General features: G+C 33.4%; 2 protein-coding genes, 1 long non-coding RNA gene and 1 pseudogene across 3 annotated transcripts; 2 read left to right on the forward strand and 2 right to left on the reverse strand.

Annotated features, from left to right (window-relative positions):
* LOC18590903 (lysM domain receptor-like kinase 4) lies at window positions 496-2,392 on the forward strand. The gene has a single exon (XM_018127111.1). The coding sequence runs from the start codon at window positions 496-498 to the stop codon at window positions 2,386-2,388; it is 1,893 nt and encodes a 630-aa protein (XP_017982600.1). The 3' UTR covers window positions 2,389-2,392.
* On the reverse strand, window positions 5,935-7,477 carry LOC108663307 (annotated as a pseudogene).
* LOC18590906 (alpha carbonic anhydrase 7) lies at window positions 7,595-10,007 on the reverse strand. The gene is made up of 7 exons (XM_007016731.2): window positions 9,517-10,007; window positions 9,208-9,425; window positions 8,725-8,831; window positions 8,537-8,639; window positions 8,230-8,397; window positions 8,087-8,140; window positions 7,595-7,982 (listed from the first exon to the last, which is right to left on the reverse strand). Exons 1-7 carry the CDS (start codon window positions 9,605-9,607, stop codon window positions 7,896-7,898), a joined length of 828 nt encoding a protein of 275 aa, XP_007016793.2. The 5' UTR covers window positions 9,608-10,007; the 3' UTR covers window positions 7,595-7,895.
* On the forward strand, window positions 15,152-21,372 carry LOC18590907. Its single transcript, XR_001929181.1, has 3 exons — window positions 15,152-15,183; window positions 20,588-20,728; window positions 20,890-21,372. It is a non-coding gene; the product is annotated as an uncharacterized LOC18590907 (long non-coding RNA).

Genomic DNA, 22,376 nt, shown 5'->3' on the forward strand with positions numbered 1-22,376 from the left:
AACTTTCAAGGGAAATTAACTGCAGATTGGTGGTGGACTATCTGATGCAATGCAGCTAAGTTTGACGTTTGCTAAAAGAAAAACCAAAATGGATGGACTGCTTTTGGTGTTGGGAAAGTTCATGATTGATAAATAACAAGAAGAAAAGACCCAAAATTTGTTACTGTATTATTGTTAATTAATTCCCAGTTGGCCAATAGTTCTTAGGCCGGCAGTTGATGGTGATTAAGTTTGATTTTGACAAGACCCCATGTAATAAACTAAGGTAACTGTTGAATAACGGTATATGCCAAATTGGAGTTACGCCATTTGTAAAACCAAAGAATTTAAGCAGGAGGAATTGATTCCTGCAAGAATTTTTCCTGGTTCCGATCATCTGATTCTCCCTTTCCTAGTGGGGGCATCCTTGTATGGATTGTCTGATGATATGTCTTTCTTTGCTGCTTTGAACACTTGACAGTTGACAGAAATGTGCCATTCTTATTCTCAGGTAGAATGATTTATCTCTTGTTTCTCATCTGGATCGTCGCCAATTCAAGCCTTGCTCAACAATATTATGACCCGTCTGCATGTCCAGAGGATACCAGGAATCCAGGTTCAAGGTACACCTGCAATTCAATCCAACAGCCATGCGAAACATTCTTAGTCTACAGAGCCAACCAACATTTCCAGGTTCAAAATCTGCTGAATATCTCTGCCTTGTTTCAGATGAACTCTGATCGTTTGCTTGACTTGAACAATATAACTTCAGCTTCGGAAGTTCTCAAACCAGGTAGGGAAGTTCTTGTTCCTATAAATTGTCGGTGCTCTGGGGAATACTTTCGGGCAAGTTTAAGCTACATAGTCCCTGAGAGGACATCAATTGAGGAAATTGCTTGCGGAATTTTTGAAGGCCTATTGAAATCCTTAACCCTGCTCCAGGATAATCCGTCTCAAGAGAATGATGTCGGGATAGGTGTTAGGCTTCATGTTCCACTGAGATGTGCCTGTCCTGATAATGTTACTAGCGCTAATGGAGTGAAATATCTTGTGACATATGCTATCCTGGAAGGAGATGAAGCAACCGCACTAAGTAAGAAATTTGGAATCTTTCCGGAAGATATATTGGCAGCTAATCGTTTGGAACCTAAGTCGACTATTTTTCCTGGCACAACAGTTTTGGTCCCTCTCAAATCAGATCCCACCATAAATCTCAATATCCCAGATTCCCCACCTCCAACTCCTAGTTTTCTTCCCACCATCACTGTTGAAAAAAAAAAGAATACGAAATTGAGGAACTTGTATATTGCAGGATCAATTGTTGGGTTTTTCCTGGTAGTTGTGGCATTGCTTGCTTGTGGATTGCATGTGAAGGTCTTAAAGAAATGGAAGGGAGAGAAACTACAGTCTTTTGCTGATAGAAACTCTATTCCTTCATTTTCAACAGCTAGAAGCTCTCCTCGATCTGGTCAAACTGGTAGAAGCTCTCCTCGATCTGGTCAAACTGGTAGAAGCTCTACAAATTCATGTTTATCTCCTGATCTTCTAGCTGGGATTAAGTTTTCTATGTACAACTATGGCATAGAGGATATAAGAAGAGCAACAAAGGACTTCGATGAAGATAGCAAGATTGGAGAGGAAGTATATAAGGGGTTGATTGACAATGCTGATGTCATGATCAAGCGGATGAAATTTGAAGACACCCGCCAGGTTATAGATATGCATTCTAAGATCAATCACATTAACATTGTAAATCTCCATGGTGTTTGTTACAGTGAAAATGACTTTTCCTGGTCATATCTGGTTTTCGAACTCCCTAGCAATGGCTGCTTGAGGGACTGCTTATCTAATCACTCCAACAGTCTCAGTTGGAGTCAAAGGACTCAAATAGCTTTCGATGTTGCAACAGGTCTTCACTATTTACACTACTGTATCTTCCCTTCCTATGCTCACATGAGCGTAAATAGCAGAAATATTTTCCTAACATCAAAGTGGAGGGCAAAGCTAGCAAATATTGGATCATCAACTCTTGCTGTCAGCTCATCAAGAAGGAATGACAACATCGATACTGTCAATGGATGGGTTGCTCCAGAATTCCCTGTGCATGGATCAGCTTCAGAAAAGGTGGATATCTTTGCATTTGGAGTTGTTTTGCTTGAGCTCATATCAGGAAGGGAGGCCACAGATGGAAATCTGTTCAAAGAATCAATTGGATTTTTGGGAGGGGGAGCAAGTGAAGGAGGTTGTTTCGAACAACTGAGGAGTTTCATTGATCCATCTCTGAAAGACAATTATCTCCTAGCTGAGGCTTTATGTTTAGCAGTTTTAGCCAAGGCTTGCATAGAGGATGACCCTCTCCGTAGGCCATCTATGGATGATATCCTCAAAGTTCTTGGAAGAATGGTATAATGGCAAGAAAATGAACAAACCAGGAGTTTGATTTTGATTATTAATCTTCTTCATCAACTTATTCCCCTCTTTGTAATACCATATAAACTATTAGCAAATGATAATCCTAAAATTCCAGAGCATCTTTCTAGTTATACTGATTACTTTTGTCAGACAATGGGGTTGGGTTGATTGCTATCCAAGGATGAGAACAAGGCTTCCACATTATTTAAAGATGAACAACACATAATCCAGTTTAATTTATTGTCTTGATATGTAGGAGAATAAGATGTTGCATTTAGTCATTAGATTCCATTTGAATTCTTTGACAGAATAGGGCGAAAAAGATTTGTTGTCAGCTCATTGTTTTACTAATTGTTGCTTTTGCGGTTCTAATAATCTATGTTACTCCCTAGTCACTACTTCATGTATGGTTACTTGAGATACAGATATCGAATTCATATTCAAATATAAAAAAAAAATTTAAAAGATTAGAATGTACTAAATTATTAACAGATAGGGTACTTGTTATTTTTTAGATACTTTAATTCGAACTCTATTATTTGATAAGGTACTTAAACCTTATAAATATCTTGTTAAATTTTTGAATTGTTACCCGAATTTCCTAGACACCACTGGTTCCCAATAAATACTAGATTAAAATAAATTTAAATCAATTTTTATGTGTATTATTGATGAAAATTAAATTAATAAATAAAAGTTAATTCGTAAAAAATAAATTAAAATTTAAAATCATATTTAGAATAATTAATAAATTTTAATAAGTATTATATTAATTATACAAAATTATACAAAATAATATATACTAAACTAAAATTTTATCTTAAAAATTATTATTTATAATAAATTCGACTAATGAATATTATAAAATTACTATGCAAATTTGATTATAAAGTATCTTAATTTTACTCGGTCACATTAAATAATACAAAGTAACAATTAACATCCTTATGGCCCATGCTTACGTGATACTCAAACCTTACTTAAGAAATGTTTAGACATTCTAATTTCTTAAAAGGCCTCTTGGTATTCTAGATTCCTTGTATTAGGCAGCCACTTGCTTGAATCATACCCACATATTGAAAAAGACCTCTCTTACACTCTCATTTGTCAGTCATTTTCTATTGCTTTTGTTTAAACGATTCTCGAATGTTTTGTGGGTAGAGTTTTTGTTAATTTTGAGTACTCGATCTTGATTTTTATAAATAATTAAAATATTTGGATCCTATAACTATCCGAAAATTTTTTAAATTTTTTATCCGAACTCAAATTCTCGTTTCTTATTCATTATTGTTAATTAATTAAACCTATTTAAATATTCGATTGTGTAAAAAATATTCATTAATTGCTTCATACATGCTTAATTGTATAAGATAATAATAATTATAATTTACATTAATTAATATAATTTACTAATAATTAAATTTATAATATGAAATAAACATTAAAATTAAAATATAAATAAAAATTAGAGTAACTTTGACAGTAAGTTCAACGGCAATAGCAACAATAGTGCGAAATCGCCCTTGTAGTCTAGCAAAGAGCTTAACACTATAATAACTTGTTATGCCTTTTAATAAGCCACTTATGTACTTTCTTTTGATGAATTGCTTTGATGATGTATTTCTGGTTGATGTAGATGAAAAGGCAAAAAATTCTTTTTGCTAATAATGAAAACTTATTGATAATTTTTTTTAAAAATATAACAAAAAAATTATTTTAAAAATATCTCCAATAATAATTTAAATAACTATAAATAAATAAATATTCATAATAATTGTTTTGCTAATGGGTTTTGGTTATTAAGAATGGAGTTTTGCTCAAGTTTAAATTGTTATTGATTAATCTCAAGAATTAGTTAGGTCGGAGTGACCCAGTAAAAAAGCTTAGAAATTTGCTTCTTGTTTGTTGAACCTTGTGAAGTTTTCTTTAATGCTTAAATTGGATCTTTATTGTGATGGAAATTAGTGTTATTTGAGGCCAAATCAGTGAATGCGTATGCCTATGCCTATGTGTGTCGAAGAGTTGACTTATATAGTATATTTCTTTACTTGGTTACACATTTTCCATTGGTTTGAAGTTTTATGGGGTGTGTGATGTAAACTCAGTGACAGGTTGGGCTATTCAGCTCATTACCAGAATCCATGGTTTTATCTTTGTGTGCCCTTTTACTTCATCAATATGGTGTGGATGGAGCTCTGAGACGTTTCTCCTTGCCTGTTGTCAAATAGAGCTTTGTTTTTGTTTATTCGGACCTTTGGAAACCATTAGGCATGGGGCTCTGCATGATGCTGCCCGCTGTTGAATCTATTGCTTGCTACTGTGTCGTTAACTTCTTTGTAATTTTTCTTTTCGGAAGGATAAATCAAGAATTTTCAGGTTTATGATCAATAAAGAGTGGGGAGGATAACAGTTGAACTGCAAGGCAGGGTAAATGATTGCAGGGCACTCACTTACAGGCAGGACATCAGAGAGAAGGATATTGAAAAGTATACAATACTTAAACTTCCAACACATCAGGTTTGTTAAAAATCTTTGTATTTTGAGTGTTTCAATTATTTATTGCCAATTTTGTGTAGAAAGTGCTGGGTAGAGGAAATGCAAATGTACCAGCTATGTCTGTAGAACCCCTCATATCATGAGATGATGACCTTTTATAGTTTAATACTTACCTTGTCCTTTAATAATCTTGTTTGCAGTGGGGGTTATGTTGTGATTTCAACTCCAGATGGTATTTTGGATCATGAAGAAGCCATTAGTAGGAATGTGGTGGACAGGTTTTTGGTTATTTTCATTAGACTTGTCTGTTTTTCTGCTCTCTTTTAGATGGGAAAAAGAGAAGACTAGTTCTTTGAGATCTGGTTTATTTGTGAACTTTGAAGGACGAAAGCAAACTTTTTGCAGAGTAAAGTATTTTTAGCTACTGTCTCTTCATTATTTTGATTTAAGATAAGTGTAAATATCAGTTTAGAATTTTGATGCTGCAAACATTCTTTGTCCCAATTTGAAGTGCCACAGGTGGTATGCCAATGAAGGCTTTTCATCTCTGATATGCACCAATTTTCTTGTAACACCATTGTCAAAATGATCACTCAGCTACACCACCTCAAGAGAAAACATAATACCAAGTGACAGCAATTCAGCCTTTTGACATTTGTTTGGCCAAATTTTGTGTCATCTTTTACAAGTGATACTGGTCACTGTCTAATAGTGGTTCATCGCTGCCAACTGAGTGGTGCTTGGTAAACTGCAGCCACAAAAAGCCTAAACCAATGTGTTCCTACTGAAATGTTTCTACTTACCCAAGACCATCCTCGGTGACTCGAATGTTGTGATTAGGTTTTTTAAGTGATGATAACAATGTTGGCGTGAACACTTAATTAACAATTTTAAAACTTAGTGCGTCTACATCACTGTTTTCCATTGAAATCTGACTTAAATAATAAAATTTGAGCAGAATATGAGTATTCATTGATTGAAGAGTCAAAGATAGAGCAGCTATTGAAACTGAAACTGAAATTGATAACATTTGAGGCTGAGAAGAAGTATAAACAATTTATGACTTGAAGAATTTAGTGAATACGCCTACAGATTGTGATCCCATCACCAGTGCAAGTAAAATTTGGATACGAGAATCAGCTACAAGCAATTTGTGCACTCTTCAGGCAATGCAACGGTTCCTCCCCACAGTGTGTTATCATATACAACAATCCCACCTACCTTCACCAATTTCATGAATCTTTCATGCTAGTTACAGTAATTGATCTTGTCAGCATCAATAAAAGCAAAGTCAAAGCCGTTTTCATTTCCCACAACAAGAATTACCCCCAAAAAATAAAAGTGAAACATTAGGAAAAAAACCCTGACTGGGGTGACAAATGCAAGATGCTAGGCAAGGAAATGTGGGGATACTTCCATGTTATTTTACACAAGTCCATCTACAGACTGTTCACTTATGGGCTAAGGTATTAGTCTTAATGAAATAGATGGATTGTTTACCTTGCCATCCTCAGGAATTGTAAGAGCAGTAAGGAGAAGAGAGTATCCAGCGAAAACTCCAACTCCAACTGTCTTTTTGGCATTAATTAGCTTCAAGAGCAAGGTAATTAGCTGCTCAGCATCAGGTGCAGTTTCGGCATGCTTGAACCTCTTACACTTGCAAAGCGAATCCAGGATCATGTAGTGACGGTATGCCTAACAAATGGTTCCCCACCCTCCGCCAAGAGGCGCAAGTAGGCCTTCGCCTCATCCAACTTATTCTGCTTGCACCAGCCCTTGAGCATGATGGAGTGAGTGATGTCATTCTCCAAACCCCTCTTGGAAATCTATTAAGCAATCATGTCAACGGCGTCAAAGCAACTCTCCTCTACAAGAGCATTCAAAAGCACGGGGTAGGCGAAGGCATCCAAGTCAAGACCGTGGAACCGCATTCTGCTGAGCTGCTGGAGTGCCATCTCTGGTTTCCCTGCAATGGTATAGTCCATGACCAACGTGTCGTGTTATCTGACCTTGTGAATGTACCTATGGGCCATATAATCCTGCAAGAACTGTTCAAGCGTCACAGACTTGAGCTTCGCTTTCGAAAGAATCTTGAAGATGGGATGGAAGGTGGCTCGGGTGTGGTGGAACCCAGGCTGGCGGCCTGCCCAGTCGAAGAACTTGAGGCAGGAGAGAACGTCGCCTTGCGAGGAGGAGTGGCCATAGGAGAGGACCTGGAGGACAAAGGGCTCGGAGAGTCGGAGGTTGAGGTGGGACAGCCTGGAGGATGCATCGTTCATGGCGACTTGGCCATGGGAGTTTAGGATAGTGAAGATGCGGTCGAGGAGAGCTGTGTTGTTACGGGCGTTGAGCCAGTCCTTGAAGGATGCTACCACGTCCTTGGCGCTTGGGTTGGGAGGATGGGCTGATGAGGAGTTGTTGGGAGAGGGAGATGGGGAGTGGATTAAACATGAGTAAGAATCACGATTTCGATTCTTCAGCAGGAGAATTCGACTGGATTTTGCTGTTTGATTGCATTTAAAACCATTACCATTATCAATTTTCTATTATTGTTAAAAAATTAAAATATATATCTTCTTGAATAAAGACAGAGTTATTAGATATTCGACTCTCAATTACTGTTCATTTTTTTAAATTTAGAGTTTAAAATAAAATACAATTAAAATATAAATAAAATGTTTAAAATTATACAATTACTTAAAATTGTAACATATAAAATATTTCACGTATTACAATAAAGATTTTCGATACATTCAATACGACGATACAAACAAAAAAAAAACAAATTAAGAAAAAATACAAAATTTAAAAAAATAATTATATATCTATAAAAAGTTAATGAAAGTGTGTATAAATAACTATTTATCTACTGATTACCTAATTAAACTCGAATTCATCCCTAACTATCTGCATGATTCCTTCAAAAATTGAACTGGCATGGATTGCAGGAGGAAGGATGGTGACAATCATAAATATATTTATTTCATCTGTGGTATTATTTATAGACTTCAATTCTCTTCTTCATCATCTGGCCTAAAGAGTTCAACTGAGCGCTTGTTAATCGGTTGCAGTGGTCTTGCATTAGTATCTGAAGCCTGCGAAATATTGATATCAGCCTCTCCACAAGTATAATTAATCAAGATTGAAATCGATTACGATGCTGTTAATTTGATTTTCCATGGTAAAATTCGAAACTTACATCATGAACGGCCACACGAAGCAATCTCACTTGCTCCCTGGTCACAGTCCTCACCTGATCAAAGAGGGGTAGGAACTGTTAGACAGGTTACATCACGAAGAAAAGAGCAGCAAGATTAATATTTGAGGAAGGTTATTGCAAACCTTTCTGACAATGCTCCACACCACATTTTCATCACAAGGAGGAACAGTAAGAGAGCCAATGTATCTGTAATACTTCCTACTGCCAATTTTTATGTGCCTTGGATCGATCACACCCGCCACGCTCTCTCCTTCTGTGATATCAGTAATGCTTGCTAAATGATCCAGCAACTGGTAACCAAACATGGCAGATTAAGTGAGAGATAGATTCCACTAACTAGCTAACAATATTCATATACAATTAATCCTATCTGATCAGATTAACACAGGAATGAAAACTATATATGGATAGGGAAACTCTTATATTTACCGATGAGAGGAAAGAATCTGGTCTGCCAATCTTGTACATGATCCCTATCACAGCAACCTTGTCGTCCGCACTTTCATGAACCAAGTGCACCTCCAAATCATACCTGAAAGGTTCAATTTTCCCATAAGTATTTGGTTCTTCCTTTTATGATAGTTGTTGGGTTTATGATCAGGGAAGAGAAAAGTTACCTTCTGCCATTGATGGTGTGCTCGGAAGGTGAGTGCCAATGGCACTGTTTGAGTGCATACTCAGTACCATTGATCTCTATGGCTCCTGCATCACCGTCCCATCTCAACTGCATACACAAATTGATTCAAATTACAGAAAATTTTTTGATAAAATGTGGTACTGTATATGATCTTTAGTATGATAAGAAAATAGGAAGGAATTTTTTTGATAAGAATATGCTGCTGTTATCCCATAACATCTCACCTAATACGATTCTTTCAAGTCACATTTAACAATGATTAACTTGAAAGCCATAGTCTTGTAACAACCATTATAGCATGTAGGGCCATTGTAAGATAAGATAAGATAAAAGAAATATTCAAGCTGGCCAGCTAAATGCATTGGCATGTACCCATTGGAAAGTAAAAGAAAAGGAAAAATGTCCATGAATTTCATATACTGAGAATATTTATCCCTCATTTTTTAAAAAAATTTTTCATTACCATCATATCATGGCCTCTATTTCTTAGAGTGGCATTGCATGGCTTGTAGCTTCTCTTAAGCCTCCCGAGATGGGAAACAATATTAACTCTTTCATTCGACATATCAATAGGAGATTGCATTGATCCATTGCTACATGCTCTCCATTCTGGATGAATCTCTCCCCATCTTGCAGGCCCTCTTGCACTATTTTCATTATAATCAAACTCACTTTCATACTCTGCAACAACAGAAACAACAAAATAAAAACTCTGATGATCGAAAACGAATTCGAAATATGGGATTACTAAAACACCAAGATTTTTCCTTACCAACTTCTCGAGATGTTGCAGGGCATGAATATTGCAAGACAAGAATAATGGAGAAAATGCAAGCGAAGAGTTGAGTTGGTAGCTTTGCCATCTTAACTTGTTAATGTATAGCTAGTTGTATCTATCCCAAGAGACCTTTGCAGTTAAAGAAATGGAAAGGGGGAGGCAGCTTTATATAGTTTTAATTCCTTTGAAAACGTTGAAAAAAACCCTTTTGGAAGCAAGTATAAACACAAGGAAAATCAACAACAAAGTTGATGGCCAACACAGGGTGGTCTTCTGCAGTATGTGCCTTTTTCTTCTTCTTGTCTTAGAAATATTTGCTTCATCGGATTGACGTGCAGGCTGACGACTGAATCCAAAAGTGTTTTGAAGAGAGATTTTTCCACATTCATTCTTAGACCCTTCTAATTCAATTCCCGGATGCTGAAGGTGATATAGCGCAGAAGAATACTCACCAAAGACAAAATCCCTACCCCAGAAATGAAAAAAAAATTAAAAAAAAAATTGGAAAATTCAGTGGAAAGAACTTGATCAGCAATCAATCTGATAAGTTTTGTCTATGGCACAGGTTTTCTGAGTGGTTGAATTTTATGGGTCAAAATAGGAAGTGGAGGCTTAAGCACAAGTTGGTTTCAAGCTTCAACTGAGTAAGACTGGCACAAGAACCTAAGAACCCATTGATTGTGTTTGAATATTTACCAAAAAGTCATTACCTACTGTCATCATCGCATAAAATATCTCTCTCCTCTTCTCTTCCTCAACCTTCTAATTTCCTACCAAGACCGGCTTTGACCTTGATTTTCCTTCGCTTATCTTTCTAATTAAGGGTGAGTAATTTTTATTTAAAATTAAATTAATTGAAAAAAATATTTGATTAAAACAATTCGATTAATTCTCGGTTATTCGGTTAATTCAAAAAGTAAAACGATTAAATCAACTCTTTGATTAAAGAGTGGTAGGGCCAAGAGCCGGGTCAAGGTTGGATGGTAGGTCAAGGAAGAAGCTTAATTTGGATCGTTATAATATATATCTAATTATATATTAAATATAACCGAAAACTTATTTTTGATCTATTGATTTAATATTTACAGCATATTTAATTAATTTAATTAAAAAATTTCTTAATCAAATTAACCTTTTACACGTCTTTATTCTAATTTAGAATCTAAAAATATTAGTTATAAACTAATTTATACCATATATCTACCATTTTGTCCTATTATTAATATATTTTAGGTTTATAATGACATTTATTATAATATAAACATTGCTATCATACCAGGTAGTAGATTATAATATAATATAATATTTTTCAATTGCTATTTTTAAGGGTAGCTTAACGAAGTTGTTTTCAATACTGATGGCGTCCAAATTACTTCTTTACTGCTATTAATTACTTAATCAATTAATTAAAGACCCTATGATCAACGGTGTTACCATGATACGAATTAGCTAATTGCAACTTAATTTGGCCCAATTTTCCAACAATCAGTATGAACTGGTGGACAAGAAAGATTGCGTATCTGCTTGTTTCTTAGTCAAAATATGTATAATTAAAACATCTTTTAATCATAGCCTCAAGAATATATAGTCCCAAATTTCTCCAAATTTGAATCCCAAATTGAGATTGTTGCAAGATATTCAATAGCCATAAGCATTGTATCATGAAAGGGAGTGTTTCATTAAAATAAAAGACCCCATATTATCATTATTACCCAGGATTTTCACATGAAAGAATTTAATATATCGCTTAACATTTTATTTATCAAGAACATGTTTTGAACTGTAAACTCTATATGGATAGAAAAAAAAATAATTTACAAAAACAATGATTTTTACATTTTTTTATAATGGTTTGAATTTTTTGGATATTTTATTTTTTATGTTTTTCTTCTCATTGCAATACGTAAAATTTAAACACATCTTATCTCTTGTTTTATTAAAATATAAGATACAATATAATCTTGTTACTCAGGGCTTTCACGAGGGAGAATTTACTATATCATTCAATAGTTTATCTGTCAAGACCATATTTATAATGGTTTGAAATTTTAAGATATTTTTACCTAGATGGGGAGCCTTTTCTTTAATTAATAAAAAATAATAAAATTATATAATAATAATTATAAAAATTAATCGAGAGTAATATTGTCTTTTTATTCTTACCATGTCAGCAAGTTGACAGAAATACTAACGATTAACTAACGACTGGATCTACGTGTTTAGCGAAAAATATTTTTTTAAAATAAAATATTCATTTTAAAAATTAATAGACTTTCGTGTAATTTTAATCAAAACTTAGAAGAATAAGGGTATTTTATCCAAAATTATATATTTGTCTCATGTCAATAAGCTTATGCAAGCTTTGATGAATGTATATTAATCTTGTTAAAGTGTTGAACCATTTCGGTTATCTTTAACAAAGGATGAGATCACAAACCTGTAAATATTCCTTAGGGTTGGGCGTTTCCTTTCTTTTAATACAATTTCCTAGTCATGATAACAACGTGAATGCTGACTTTATTTGAAAATGCATACATAAGATGATGTTATGCCATGACCAAAGAAAGGGTTTGTGTTTCCATTGAATTTGAGTCCGACAATTGCATCACCTTTGAAAAGAAAAACTAGGACTCCCCATAGTCACACATAGCACACGTTTCAAATATTGGAAGCTAAGATTGGAACATTAGCATACAAGCTTTCAAAGAAATTAAAATTTAAAACCATGTTCAAAATAATTAATAAATTTTAATAAGTATGGCATTAATTAAAAAAATTTATAAAAAATAATATATACAAAATTAAAATTTTATATTCCAAATTATTATTTATAATCCAATTTACATAAATCTGATTATGAAGTATTTTAATTTTATTCGGTCACGTTAAATAATTCAAAGTAGCAATTAACATCTTTGTGTCCCATTACTACAATAAAAAAAAGGCTTTATCGACAGAATTAATTCTGTTGATAATAATCCGTCGGTAATTACCGATGGATTGCCAACGAGAGAAGAATATGAGAAAAACGGACGGATTATCGATGAAAAATATCGACGGAACTCAATTTGTCAGTAATATAATGGTGGCATGAATAGCAAAACGACACAAAATTTACCGACGAAATTATTCTACTGGTAATATTTTTCCAACAGAATTTACCAACCATTTTGCCGACGGACTAAGTGATCGGTAATTTGGTGAGACATTGATAGCATTAGCAACGAATTTGCTGACGAAAATTGCATCGGTATTATTTTTTTATTTACCGACAAAATATTCCATTGGTAATTAATAATTAAAATTCACAGGCGAGAGTTTTTCCCCCATCTATTTCTATTTTAGTTATCGGCGAAATCTTCCGTCGGTAAGTAAAATAAAAATCTCCACGTGGGATTTTTTCCTTGATTTCTCCCTTTACTCATTTCTCCTTTTCTCTTCTCTCCCTTTTGCTCTCTTTTCACTCTTCAGCTACTTTACTGTTCGCCCCACCTGAGTGCACCCTCTGCCAACAACCAATGCCCCACACCAACCACCGCCTAGCCCTCCCACTTTCGAGTCCCCTTCCTTATGCTTCCCCCGTTTCTCCAATAGGCCCCTTCCATTTGAGTCTCTTGATTTTGCTTCAATTGGTGGTGTGTTTGTATTGCCCAGAATATAAGGTTTGTTTGCTTCTAATTTCTCATATATTTGGGTTTAGATTTTGTTATTATACTTAGGAATAATCTTGTTGGTAGATTTTGTTGATATTTAGGGTTTAGGTTTGCTTGTATTTTGAGATTGTTGTTGGTATTTTGGTTGTCCAGAATGTTGATTCATGATTGTTGTTTATATTTTGGAAATAATGCGTTGATTCATGGTTGGATTAATTGAGTGTTGGTCCTTTGTATTGATTCTAGTTGTATATGTGATTCATTGTCGCTAGTAGTTTAATTAGGAATAATGTGTTGGTTCATGAATGCTGGTATTTTGGTTGTTGAATGTGTTGATTCATGGGCGTAAGTAAACATTCATGGATTTTTAGGCAGGAAATCTTTTATGTCAAACCCTGTTCTATAAAATAATTACGACGTCATTTACATGCTCAATAGAATTGTCACATATTTAGGAAGTTTGAGAATTTGTTAAAAGACGATATTGCCCCTAATGGTATCATTAAGTCGATTAAGCCTCGAACTAGTTTAAATAGGAATTTTAAGGTGAAATTAAGAGTTTCACAGTTCAGGGATGACTCAAAATGGTAATTCGGAGTTCGATGATCAATTTGGAGTCAAACCGAAATTTTTACTATTCAAGGGCAAAATGGTCATTTGCCACTTGGGGACAAAATGAAAATTTTTAGAAAAGATTTTTTTTGGCCCCATTTGACTTATTGGAGTATGATTTGAAGTTTAGAAGTGAAAAATTTTAATTCCGGTATAATTTAGAGTATAGGGGCGAAATGGTAATTTTGCCATCCCGGGGGCAAATTGGTAAATTTTTACCTCGACATTTGTCCAGACTAAGGGTTTTATTTATCATGGAAATGGATAAACATGAGAAATGTGTGGTGGAGAATTAAAGAATTAAAAGTTAAATACTTAAAATTTGAACCAATAAGGAAATGCCATGTGTCATGTTTATATTATTTTATTATTTCTTTATAAAAAGGTAAAAAATCAGCCCATTTCTCCCATAGTGATCAGCCAAACCAGAAGAGAAGAGAAACCAAGGAAGAACAAACCCTAGGTGGGAAAAATCAAAGAGAAAGTGTTGGAATTCAAGGATTTGATCAAGCAAAGGTAAAATTTTTTTGATTTTGCTAGTGATTTACCTTACCCATGCATTTTTCCTGAATTTCCAAGGTTAAATTACATGTTTTCATGATGAATTTATGGCTAGTCAAAATGGGTATGGAGAGAGAATAATCTTGGATTGACTTGATTTTTAGGTATGTTAGTGTTTTTAGGTGATTAATGATGTGTAGCATGAAAACAAGTGAAGAAAACCACCAAAAGTTTGGTGCCCATCAATAGCCGAATTCTCTAAGTGAATAAAGAGGAAGAATGGGATGTTATTCTAGGTGATTTGATTAAGAAATAATAGTTTTTGGTGTAGGAATTAATGAATTGTGGAGAGAAAATTAAGTAGAAAAAATCACGGAGTCAGTATACCATTATTGGTCGAATTTTTAGGAGAATATTGGCTGATGATCTTGATATTTATTTGAGGAATTATGATGAATAATGATGAATTATGAGTCTAGAAAAATAATGAGAATTTTCGGAGCAAAAATACGAATTTTTACCCATTATGGGTATTTTCATAATTTACTATCGGGACTGATAATTTGCACCACACTGAGGGACATTAAGTCAATTTGGGTGTAATTGAGGTATAGAAACTGAAAAAAAAATTAATTTGGAGTTTAAATGGACGCGTATATCGATTTATCGGGTAATAGGTCGAATTAGGTCAGCACCGCATTTAAGCTGTAGTCGGATAAGTTGCATGTCATATCATGCATATACACCGAGCCTGAATTGATTTTATAATGGTCAAGCATTAATATGGTGAATTATGTATTGTACATTGTGGATAGGTGGTGAGCAAATTACACTGGTAAAAGTACAAAGATTGTGCTTGAAGATTGGGGTTAGGAGTATATCGACTCCTAGAACTGTGAGTGGATAATTTATCGTCTTAAATATCCAGAGTAATTATACGTATTTGATGTTTTTATTGAATGGTGAGTTTGAATTATAAAATATTATATTTTTCAATTAAAATGTTTTTTAATAAAAATTAAATTTATACTGATTTTGAAATCAAATATTGTTTTGGAAAAATTGAGTATATGAAGATTGTGTTGAAATTTATGATTTTATATGTTATTGAAATTGAGACTTATGACACTATGGTAACATGATGGCTAAATTTTGGGGGTTGGCATTAAATATATGAATAGTTTTGGATTGGTCTCGGTAGACTGGATTACATTTTATTCGTCATATTATGCTACTGGAATTTTTATGAGTCTAGTGGTATATTAAACGGTCACTGTAGTGGTGGGGGTTTCCGTGGACTGCCTATGAGAGGGGCACGGTAACCCAATTATATATTTACCTCCGGGGGGAGATGTTGGATGAAGTATCTCTTGAGGTAAGATTTGAATGCGCCTCACAGTCATTGCAGTGGTGGGGGTTTCCGTGGACTGCCTATGAGAGGGGTACGGTAACCCAATTATATACTTACCTCTGGGGGGAGATGTTGGGTGAAGTATCTCCTGAGGTATGATTTGAGTGCACCTCACGTTCGGGCCACCACGTGAGAGTGAGACTCAGTCAACGCCAAGGAACAGTTATGTGTTAGATGTGAAAACATATTTATGGGTATGGGTCATTGAACAACCTTGGCGGTCTCAGTGGGATACCTTGACGAAGGTACCCACGAGAATGATTCTGGCAGGGGCCAGGTTTAAGAAATTCATAAGTCGAGAAATTTTGATGAAAAGAAATTATTTGGTATAGATTGAAACGAATTTTGTGTTATGAACATTATTGAGATATAATGTTTTTATATAATCTCTATCTACTCAGCTTTAGATGATTTTGATGGTAATTGTTTACTCACTGAGATTATGTAATCATAATCTCACCCCTCTTCCTATCCATTTTTCAAGCTTAGGACAATTTGTTGATAGTCGATTAAGACGAGAATTAATCTCAGAGTTGCATCTTAGAAAGTAAGAGTTCGTAGCCCTACATCTTCTTAGTCAGTTGAGGGCCCACGTGTTACTGTAAAAGTAATTTTATTCTTCAGTTATTTGATTTAAAGTATATATGAATATATTTAGCTTTTACACCATGTTTTTGGCGAGTTTCGACATTTTCGAAGAAAAATGATGAAAATGCCCCTGTGAGCCAGAAAGTAATATTTTATTGTTTTGATTTGGAAATGACTTATGATTTTTTTGAAATGTGAGATTTAATAACTGTCGCTCACTGGAGAGATGTGGAAGCTGATGCTAAGCCTTGCGGGGTTTCGATCGACATTCGGGGTAATGAGTGTCTATCGGGACGTCGCGACGGTTGTCACGGGCTCAATGGGAGTTTCGGGTCGTGACATTTTAAATGTTTAGTGATTAAGAAAATTAGTAAGGTTTTATTAAATATAAATTTAGTAATAAAGAAAATTAGTAATTAAGCAATTAAGAAAATTAGTAAATACCTTAAAATTTATAATTATTTAATTAAGTAAGGTTTTATTAAATTTGTGAAAGTATTTAACTAATCAAATGAAAAAAATATTTTAGTAATTAAGGAATTAATTAAATTAGTTATTAAGAAATAAATTAAATAAGTAATTAGATAATATTTTATTTAATTAAATTAATTAAGGGTTTAGGGAATTAATTGCATAATTTAATTCAGTAAAATTTAAGGTTTATTTAAAATAATTAAGGATTTATAAAATTAATTCAATGTTTAGTAATTAAGCAATTAACTGAATTAGAACTATTATTTCAGTTTTAAAATATTTAAATAAATTAAGATGTTAATTAATGAGTTAAGCAAATAATTGATTTAATTAAGGAATGTAATGTGTTATAAGTAATTAAGCAATTACTTAAATTTGTAATATTATAAGTAAATAATTAAACTAATGAAATGAAAAAATGTTTGAGTATTTAAGCAATTAACTAAATTAGTAATATTATTTAATTTTAAAAATATTTAAATAAATTACGGTGTTAATGAGTTAAGTAACTAATTATGAAGAATCTTGAATTACTAATTAATCAATTAGTTAAATTAGTAAATTTAGTAAAATTTAAATTATTTAAATTAATTAATGTTTTATTAAATAAAATAAATAATTAAATTAATCAATTGGAAAAATGTTAGTTATACTTAAGCAATTAACTAAATTAGTAATATTATTTAATTTGAAAAATATTTAAATAAATTAAGGTGTTTAGTGAGTAATTTAATAATTTATTTAAGGTTTAGGGTTTAATGCAATATATTATAATTAATAATTAAGCAATTAATTAAATAAGTAATATTATATAATATTAAATTTATTTGATGTATTCCTCCAAACTTGATAGATTAAATTTCTATAGCACAAAGGGGTGGTTACGTGAACTGGTTTGCAATTGAAAGTTCTGTGGTATATATGAGTTAAAACTTCTTTTTTTGTCCTCAAATTAAAACTTAGATTAACAATCTAAGTTTTGGTTTTAATATTGGATAACTACGTGATCTGCACAAGCTAAAGTTATGGCTTCCTACCATGTCCAAAGATCAGATACTCATAAGAACCTCAACTTTAGGTCCAAAAAACCTCACTTGTTCAAAATAATTCTCAAAAATACTATTTATCATAAAAAACGGGTGAGTAATCTTTTCTTAATTATAAAACATAATTTTGAATGTAATTTTAAAGTTTGCAGCATGAAAGATATTTCTAACATACAACGGACTTTAAAATCACATTCAAAATTATATTTTATAATTAATTAAGAGAAGTTTACTCACCAATTTTCCATGTGATTAATAGTATTCTTGAGAATTATCTTGAAGAAATAAGGTTTTTTGGACATAAAGTTGAGGCTACCATGATCATATCTCTAGCCACTGTAGGAAGTTATAACTTTAGCTTTATAGACCACTTATCCCATATTAAAGCTATGGCTTAAATTGTTAATCTAGGTTTTAATTTGAGAAAAAAATAATTTATCGACGAAATTTTTTTCGAAAAATACCAACAAAAATTAGCGATGGAATTCTCTAATTATCGACTAAAAAATCAATTGACGAAATGAACCCTTTGCCAGTGGAATTACTGACAAAAAATTTGATCAGTAAATTACTAACATAATTTTCCGTTATCGACGAATTTGCTTTTACCGACCATGGTATCTGTAATCGAATACCAACGAAAATTTTATCGGTATTTTTGTCGATAATGTAATATATTGACGAAATCATAACTATAATCGACAAAAAATTTCATCAGTAATACCTTGTTTTTTTTTTTTGTAATGAATGCTTATGTGATACTCAAACCTTACTTAAGAAATGTTTAGATGTTCTAATTTCTTAAAGGCCCCTTGATATTCTAGATTCCTTGCATTAGGCAGCCACTTGCTTGAATCATACCCACACAACATTGAGAAATATAGCAATACATACAAGCATTCACTCATTTTCTCATTCATTTTCTCTTGCGTTTGTTTAAATGATTCTCAAATGTTTTGTCAACGGGTAAGATTTTTGTTAATTTTGAATAGCCGATCATGACCTATATAAATAATTAAGATATTTGGATTCTACAACTATTTGAATATTTTTAAATTTTCTACTTGAACCTGAACTATAGTATCTTACTTATTACCGTTAATTTGCTAAACTTGTTTAAATACTTGATTGTGCAAAAATTATTTGTTAATCTCTTCCGACATACTCAATTGTATAAGATAATAATTATAAATCACATTAATTCATACAATTCACTAATAATTAAAACTATAATACAAAATAAACATTAAAATTAAAATATAAATAAGAAATTAGAATAAAGATGACATCAAGTTCAGTGGCAACAGCACCAAAGGTGCGAAATCACCTTGATAGTTGTAAAGGGGGTTCTTGTGATAGGGAGAGGAAGCGTTGCAAACAAGTAAAAAGATGTGCTAGAGGCAGCAGAGATGAAGATTGAAGCAGTTCCTGAAGTACTAAGTGCTGTGGTAGGTGGAAGACAATAAGAAGAAACTTAAAGAGACTTAGAGAGTACAAGATAATTAGAGAAAGAATTTAGAGAGAGAAGCTCTCAAGTTGAGAATGTGTTAGCTTAGAGAGGGAGAGAAGAGTCCTCCCAAATAAATTGTGAGGCTCTATATATAGTGCTAAAAGTGGCAGTTACATAAGAATAAGCTTTAATACGCCTAATGAATGACATTATTGTGAAGAATATTAATGTAAGTAACCGTTACTGTAATTGGATGTAGTAAGACTTGTTCTCAAGTAAAGGTAATAGAAAAGAGGTGAACAAGAATAGGTACAAGAGAAGAAGCTGTACGAGAATAGGTACAAGAAAATAAGTTGTACATGAATAAGTATACTAGAATAAGGTAAGAGGGTAAAACACTTGTACTTCAGGAAAGGGTTAAGAGGAAGACCTCTTAACTACCTCCATATCTGAGCCACCAAGCCAAACTCTCTGGAACATCCCAAGATGAAAGTAACCCATGAATCCTGCCACTTATTCTGAGTTACTTTCATTGTCATCCAAGTGAAGTGGTTATTCTATTCAAATTAGTTGTTCCATATGGAGTAATGCTTTACTTATTCTAATTGTTCTACTTTAAGTAGTACTTCACTTGTTATAGTTGTTCTGCGTGAAGTAACGCTTCACTTGTTCTAATTATTATACGTGAAATAGCACTTCACTTGTTCAAGTTGTTCCCTGTACAACATTATGTTGTAACATAATTCTTTAGAGAATAGCTATTAACCAAAATCAAGTATCTACAATAGTCTAGCAAAGAACGCAAGTCAATGATAAGTTGATATGTCTTTTAATAAGCCACTCATGTACTTTCCTTTGATGAATTGCTTTGATAATGTACTTCTGGTTGGTGTAAGTGAAAAGGTAAAAAATTCTTTTATTTTGTTAACAATGTAAGTTTCTTGATAATTTTCAAAACAAAAATTATAAACAAAAATTATTTTAAAATTATCTAAAATAATAATTTAAATAATTATAAATAAATATTCATAATAATTAAATTTGAGCATTGGATATATAAAAGGTGATACCATACTCTATTTAAACTCAAAACGAAGACTAAATTTACTATTTTAGTTTATCTCAAACTCGAATATAAGATATTTATACTTTATATAATGGAGTTGGATATTCAATTACGATATTCATTGTCATTGTTAATTCAAAATCGGATCTAGTTATGTATTTTCTTATAATATCCAAAATGCGATTTTAAGAGTAATGTCCCTATATGACAGGATAGAGTTTCTAAAATGCCATATAAGTGATTGAAACGACAGAACATTTTCAGGTTTATGATCAAAAAATAATGGGGAGGATAGCAGTTGAACTGCAAGGCAGGGTAAATGATTGCAGGGCACTCACTTACAGGCAGGACATCAAGGCGAAGGATATTGAAAAGTACACAACACTTAAACTTCCAACACATCAGGTTTGTTAAAAATCTTTGTATTTTGAGTGTTTCAATTATTTATGGCCAATTTTGTGTAGAAAGTGCTGGGTAGAGGAAATGCAAATGTACCAGCTACGTCTGTAGATGATGACCTTTTATAGTTTAATACTTACCTTGTTCTTTAATAATTTTATTTGCAGCGGGGGTTATGTTGTGATTTCAACTCCAGATGGTATTTTGGATCATGAAGAAGCCATTAGTAGGAATGCGGGTGGACAGGCTTTTGGTTATTTTCATTAGACTTGTCTGTCCTTCTGCTCTTTATTGGACGGGAAAAAGAGAAGACTGGTTCTTTGAGATCTGGTTTATCTGTGAACTTTGAACGACAAAAGCAAACTTCAAAGCAGATCCTAGAAAAGCCCGGGTCTTTCTGCAGTGGAAAGTATTTTTTAGCTACTGTCTCTTCATTATTTTGATTTAAGATAAGTGTAAATATCATTTTAGAATTTTGATGCTGCAAACATTATTTGTCCCAATTTGAAGTGCCACAGGTGGTATGCCAATGAAGGCTTTTCACCTATGATATGCCCCAATTTTCTTGTAACAGTACCATTGTCAAAATGGTCACTCAGCTACACCACCCCAAGATAGAACATAATTTTAAGTGACAGCAACTCAGGCTCTTGACATTTGTTTAGCCAAATTTTGGGTCATCTTTTACAAGTGATACTGGTCACTGCCTAATATTAGTTCATCTCTGCCACCTGAGTGGTGCTTGCTAAACTGCAGCCACAAAAAGGCCTAGACCAGTGTGTTCCTGCCGAAATGTTTCAATTTCAATGTTGGGCTGAACGCTTTATTAACAATTTTAAAACTTAGAGCCTTGAAATCTGACCTACGTAATAAAATTTGAGCAGAATATGAATATTCATTGAAACAGCAGCTATTGAAACTGAAACTGATAACTTTTGAGGCTGAGAAGAAGTATAAACAATTTATGACATGAAGAATTTAGTGAATACGCCTCCAGAATGTGATCCCATCACCAGTGCAAGTAAAATTTGGATACGAGAATCAGTTGCAAGCAATTTGTGCACTCCAGACAATGCAACTGTTCCTCCCACAGTGTGTTATCATATACAACAATCCCACCTACCTTCACCAATCTCATCAATCTTTCATGCTAGTTCCAGTAATTGATCTTGTCAGCATCAATAAAACCAAATTCAAAGCCGTTTTCATTTCCCACAACAAGAATTACCCCCAAAAAATAAAAGTGAAACATTAGGATAAAATGAGTGGGATGACAAATGCAAGATGCTAAGCAAGGAAATGTGGGGATACTTCCATGTTATTTTACACAAGTCCAGCTACAGACTGTTCACTTACGGGCTAAGGTCTTAGTCCTGATGAAATAGATGGATTGTTTACCTTGCCATCCTCAGGAATTGTAAGAGCAGTAAGGAGAAGAGAGTATCCAGTGAAAACTCCAACTCCAACTGTCTTTTTGGCATTAATTAGCTTCAAGAGCAAGGTAATTAGCTGCCCTGCATCAGGTGCAGTTTCGGCATGCTTGAACCTCTTACACTTGCAACGCGCATCCAGGATCATATACTGACGGTATGCCTAACAACATGGTTCCCACCCTCCGCCAAGCGGCGCTAGTAGGCCTTCGCCTCATCCAACT

The sequence above is a fragment of the Theobroma cacao genome, chromosome 9, assembly GCF_000208745.1.
Source record: "Theobroma cacao cultivar B97-61/B2 chromosome 9, Criollo_cocoa_genome_V2, whole genome shotgun sequence".
NCBI lineage: Eukaryota > Viridiplantae > Streptophyta > Magnoliopsida > Malvales > Malvaceae > Theobroma > Theobroma cacao.